This window comes from Psittacula echo (genome assembly GCF_963264785.1).
Source record: "Psittacula echo genome assembly, chromosome: 6".
Lineage (NCBI taxonomy): Eukaryota > Metazoa > Chordata > Aves > Psittaciformes > Psittacidae > Psittacula > Psittacula echo.
Window position 1 is genome coordinate 70,293,197 of NC_137743.1, and position 6,000 is coordinate 70,299,196.

General features: G+C 39.1%; 1 protein-coding gene across 1 annotated transcript in view; it reads left to right on the forward strand.

Annotated features, from left to right (window-relative positions):
- The window catches only part of UBE2E3 (ubiquitin conjugating enzyme E2 E3), a 56,450-nt gene extending 51,380 nt beyond the window's left edge, over positions 1-5,070 (forward strand). Inside the window, exons 5-6 of the mRNA XM_080621264.1 lie at positions 1,320-1,467; positions 2,464-5,070. Coding sequence (XP_080477390.1) covers positions 1,320-1,467; positions 2,464-2,561 — 246 coding nt within the window. The 3' untranslated portion in view covers positions 2,562-5,070. The remainder of the gene's footprint in view (positions 1-1,319; positions 1,468-2,463) is intronic.
- The last annotated feature ends 930 nt before the right edge of the window (positions 5,071-6,000 follow it).

Sequence of the window (6,000 nt, forward strand, 5' to 3'; positions counted from 1 at the left end):
CAAAAACTCTTTTTATGAAATTAAACTAGAATCATAGAATCATAGAATAGTTAGGGTTGGAAAGGACCTTAAGATCATCTAGTTCCAACCCCCCTGCCATGGGCAGGGACACCCCACACTATATTAAGTCTTGACTTAAGCTAAAATTTCATTTCCTTGCTCAGAAATAGTTTAGACACTTAAGAAATTATAATTTACTAATGGATATCAAAGAAGTTAAAGGATGTTCCCTTCAACCCTTCCTTAATGTCAAAGTGTAACTTGTCACAAAGTCACCAGAAAGGACACTGCTGACACTAGCACAGGCTAAATACATTCTACCACACATTTCTACAACTTATGGCTCTTGTGGCTACAATGCTGTTGTTACAAATCAATTACCACTTTTCATTCCCAGAAGGAGTACAGCATAAAGAATAATATATTCTCTATGTATTTCACAGTTCTCTGAAATCCTCAAAATTTAATATTCCCTGAGTTAATATTGTTATAATGAAGTGATGCAGAGTTTTAGACAAATTCCTTATGAAAATCTCATAGATAGGGGTTTCTTTAGAGCATGATCATTTTTTTAATTTCAGTAGTTCCAGAAAACATCATGGATTTTTCCCCTCCTGCGTCAGTATGAAAAGGAGAATATTCCTCATCTTGTGCATTATGTAATTAAAGCAATTACATATTTCTAACTTATTATTTGTGCAGAATAATGCTTACATGCTGTACTGATACTAGTCTGAAATAATTTAAAAACAAAGGTGATGGTAGTGTGAGGGCACTGCTTTGGTGGTATATTTTGTCCTGCCTAATGAAGGGTGAGGCAAAGATTTCATTGCTAATTTGAACAAGAATAACACAAAATTCCAATTTTAAATATTAATTTCCATGGTCTATATTTAGACTTTTGAAAGCAAGGAAAAGATCAACTAATACTGCAGATGCAGCCATCCTCTAATTCTTCACCTTGAGAAACCACAGTAAAGTTACACACGTGATTAGATTGGTTTTGACATGCAGCATGTTCATTAAATTGTGTACAGTACTACAGAGTCGGTCCTAATTTTTGTGGGTACCAGACAAAAGGTATGTGTGAAAGCAGTTTATGCACCAAAGATCTACCTTCTTTAAAGGTAGCCATGACTACAGTAAATACTCTTCTGTTAAATAATTGTGTTTTAGAAAGTGAGCAGAGAGGAGCTGCCTCCGTGGAAGCTCTGATGAACTGAGAGCACCTCAGGCACTGCTGCTGCTCAGAAACAAGGGTCAGCATCGCTGGGCAACACCGACTGACTCTCTTTCTGTCTCTTACACTGTGATTCTAGGTTACTTTCCGTACCAGAATTTATCACTGCAACATCAACAGTCAGGGAGTCATCTGTCTGGATATCCTGAAAGACAACTGGAGCCCTGCTTTGACTATTTCAAAGGTTCTGCTGTCTATTTGTTCTCTTCTGACAGACTGCAACCCAGGTAAGGAGCTGATACTTCATTGAGCATCCACTCTTAGTCATTTGACTTAGTTGCCATGGCATGTAATTTGTATATTTGATTGTACACAGATTAAATAAAAACTAATATTTTAGAAACTGGAGATGCAACCCTCCTGCTCAGATGTGGTCTGACATTTAATGGCACCTTTCACTCCTGTGGTGCAACAGAAAGTAAATAACATTAAGCTCTTTTTTTCCCAGGTTATGGTGGAGAAAATAAGCTGATGTTACAGAAGTTCTGTATTGTAGGAGCTTCAGCGAGTGGTCTGTCCAGGAAAGGAGCAAAGTTCTCTTGAGTTAGAAACTCAGAAATCCTGCAGGTTGGAAGGGGCCAAAGGAAGTCCCTTCTTTAAGATGGAAAGTGAAATGTTTAATCTTGCAAATGTGAGGGGGACGATGTTCAGAGAGAGTTCCTTGTTCCTGTTGGGAGGGGAGGAACTCCACTGGAAGCAGTACCATTTCTCAGCAACTGTGTGACCAGTGTCATTGTCAATGAATGCTAATTGCCTGCTGTCAGGGCAGGAACTGAGCAATAGTGCTAGGATGGCAGCTCATTTACAGAACACTGGCAACGATCAGGGAGAGATGAATTAGCCTCTGTGATACAAAAGTTTGATAACTCTTGAAGCAAACAGGATCTCCTCGGTGTGTCCCTTACAGTTCAAATACCCTGATGTACACCAGTCTTATGACCCGAATGTGCCAGGCTGTGCTCACTGAATGTCCCCTGCACTCAGCAGCCCTTCCAGAGGGTTGAAAGCAGGGCCCCTGGCTGGGCCAGGATGTATTCATATGCAAATAACCACAACAGATATTCCTGTTTTCTTTTTCTGTTCATTGTACCTTGTGTGCTTTCTCTTGTACGATAAAAGCCCCCTGTATCTCACAGCATTTTTTGGCCTAACAAAGACTATATTATGAAATAGATTCTGTATTTTAAATCGTGTTCATTTTTGTGTTCTCCTGCCTTTTGCAGCTGACCCTCTGGTTGGAAGCATAGCCACTCAGTACCTGACCAACAGAGCAGAACATGACAGGATAGCCAGACAGTGGACCAAGAGATATGCAACATAAATGACAAACTACTTGTGCAGTGTGAAGGTGCAGAAGGCAACTTTGCAGTGTGCAACAAATCTTTATAGCCTTTACAATACGGACTTCTGTGTATATGTTATACTGATTCTACTCTGCTTTTATCCTTTTGAAGACTGGGATACTGCCCCCAAAAAAGGTAAATGCTATTAAGAGTAGAAATTTGTAGCTGTAGATTAGTTATGTTTAAAATGCCTACTTGCAAGTCTTGCTTCTTTGGGATATCAAAATGTATTTTGTGATGTACTAAGGATACTGTTCCTGAAGTCAACCAAATATTATAGTGCATTTTAGCCTAATTCATTATCTGTATGAAGTTATTAAAGGTAGCTGTAGAATTACTAGGAATTATGTCATTTGTATTAAACCCAGATCTATTTCCAATATGTGGTACATGCTGTTGTGAAAACTGTTTTAACTTTTACCTTTGTCAGTTTGTAATGAAAGGATTTCCTTTTTCCCTTTGTAGCTCAGAGAGCACCCAGTGTATCATCTCAAACACAATAAACATGTTCCCCAAGGAGTAGTTTCTTTGTTTTCCTATTTTAAATTAATATTTGAATAAATTTAATTATAGTAACAAGGCAGGGCCAATGTATCACAGATCCCTGTGGTTAATCTTTAAATTAATATACATAAGCAAAGGCTTGCTATTAAATGTTTGATGCACACCTGTGGATTGTTTTAAGTTTTCCCTGTTTTGTTTTCTTTAACAGAACAAATGTCCTTTCTACAGTTTCCTTAAATTTAACACTGTTGGGCTCTTTCTGAAGTTGGAATGAGAGCATTGCATATGCTTACTCCAGAAGCTCATGTAGCTGGTTGCTTCAGGGCCAGTCCTGCTGTCCTAACAGACTGCCTAAATCTTGCTACCATTTTTCTTTTGCAGGACAAGGGCCAAGTTAGGGATAGTCTGGTGCTTTTGTTTCTGAGTAAAGCAAGTCAGACTTGCTGATCTAGAGAACTGCAGTTACCCATTGAAAGTGGTCTTCCAAAGCATGATTGAACACTCTTATCATCTGTCCAGAAAAGAGAGGAGTAGAATAAATGTAGTCAGGTTTTTATGACAGTTGTGGGGGAAATGAACCTTTGTCAGTGAAAATGTAATCTGTAAAACTTTTAGACTATGTTTTTCCCCCTTTGCTTTCTGGCTTGGAAGTTTTGTAACATCTGTAAGTAACAAAGATACAGACTTATAGTACATACAGTTTAAAAAGTAGAGTCACTAATAGTTTTATAATTTAAGCTTTTACAGGTTGCCAGTCACAATATTGGTTATAAAAAAAAAAAGAGACTTGATCCCTTTAAATGATTTTTAAAATTACACTTCATTTTAAACTTTACAGTCTCCCTTACTGCCTGGTGTTTTTGGAGATAATGTAGCACTTCCATCAGTAAGATGCTCTGCTCATTTAAACCGAATGTTAATTTTAAATACTAAAGCAATAGAAAAAAAAGCGTTAAAGATTTAGATCTAAAATTAGCCATCACTATATAGGCTTCAGGTTTTTGTATCACATAAGCTTTGACCATAAATTGTCCACCCTACTTTAAATATTTCTACAGATTCCTGAAGGTGGCTTGAAGAGCTGTGTATCCCAAATATCTCAACCTAGAAGCCAGTCTGTTTTGGTAGCTACAAGATAGCTTTAGAGTTCAGGTTATAAAGTGCAAAAGGGAATGAGAAACAGGGGATCTGGCAGGTGGATATGCCTAAGTCAGGTAACAGACTAATGCCAGGAGATGAAGTGCTGGAAATCACTGCTGAAGGTGACCAGAGTTTCTCATTATGTCATTGGACGTGTGAGAAATAGCACAGATTGGCAAAGAAACAAGGGGCTATCACATCCGGGCTGGACACCTAACGTCTGCTCGCTGCTGACCATGAGCACACCCGTGGGTGACACGGTGCTCGTACACCACTCCAGTGACTTTCCAGTGAAGAGCAAACTATGTATTTCACACGTTGACTGTGTTGCCTACAGAATTTACAGGTATTTATATCATAAGATATTATGGTATACAAATACAGGTTTTAATCCTAATTTTAATGTATTTGGGTTTTGTATTGTACCTACAACTTCAGATACCTAGGTGTACAAGTGGGATGCCTTGTTAGTGTTGCCCCATCTTGCCTTCCTTGCAATTGGATCCTTTACACTGAATTCCCATCATTTTTTTTTTTTTCTGTTGGTTTGTCATGATTCTGTTCTTTTTTAATGTAGTTTTTTTGTGTGTAAATTTTATATTTACTGAAGTAAAGGTTGGTTTTGTGTAAACATTTAAACTTTAAAGAAAGAAAAGAAGCTAATTTTGTTTCTCAAGTTCTCTCTGCTAAACCATGCAGTAGAAAGAAATTTGTATTGTTAAATAAATCAATTAGTTGTTAAATGAGAATGTGTGTCTGTTTTCGTGGGGAGGGCAGAAATCCCTGCTGGATATATATCCAAAATACCAGTTGCAAAGAGCATCTGGTGTTTTCAAACTACTTCCTTCCTGGCTGTGCTGGGGTGAATACTGGATGCTGTTCTATTTTACAGTTTTAATTTTCAGTTCCATCTTCTTGTCACCAATCGCTGAGCTCTCTGTTTGGGGAAAAAAAGGAACTGAAATGGCACTTTTGTGAAAAGAGCAGCTAAAGTTATTGCACATCCTCTCTTCCTCTGCCTTTTGGATTGGCTTTTCTTGTTCTCTTGCCTCTGGGATTTGAGTGTGGAAGACATGCAGCTGGGTGGTAGGATGCCCAAAGTGGGGTTTGTGATCTGCTGGCACAAGGAGCACTAGTGTGGAAACCAGCTGTCCCAGTCTTTGAGCTGTGACATTGCTGAGGAACTGGGAGTGGCAAACAGTCACATCTCTGTGGTGGTGGCTAAATTCAGAGCAAATACTTGGTCATGTCAAATGAGAAAGGATGGGTGAATGTTATTATATATTAATTTATTAAATACAATGGAAAGGCAAATATAGATCATCCTTATTATTTATGTGCTGACATGTTCTTGGTGAGCTGCTTCATGTTCTGTGATGTCTTAGTGATGTGTGAGGTGCCTTGTGTGGAGATGGTCTTGCTTACAGATCTATGTTGATTAGAGATTGTTTGTAGCCAGGAAGGGAAGAGAGTCCTGTGGGGCTCAAAAGCAAGACTGCAGAGTAGTCTGAGCCATGTGCCAGGCTTGCACAGCCTCATAAGGAAAGCAAGAACTGAACCAGGTCTGGTTCATGCTCTGCTTCCTCCCTATCTCTTGAGGGAAAAGGAAACGGCCATGCTTAGCTGCACACCAGCTCCTGCTCCACCAGCTTATTCGTGGCCATGGGTATTGCATAAAGTGAGACCCAAGCTTCTCCCTTTCTTCACCTTCATGTGTGGGAACCAGATGTGTGGCTTCACAGCAGTGTACCCGCTTGCCTGCACCATGACAAG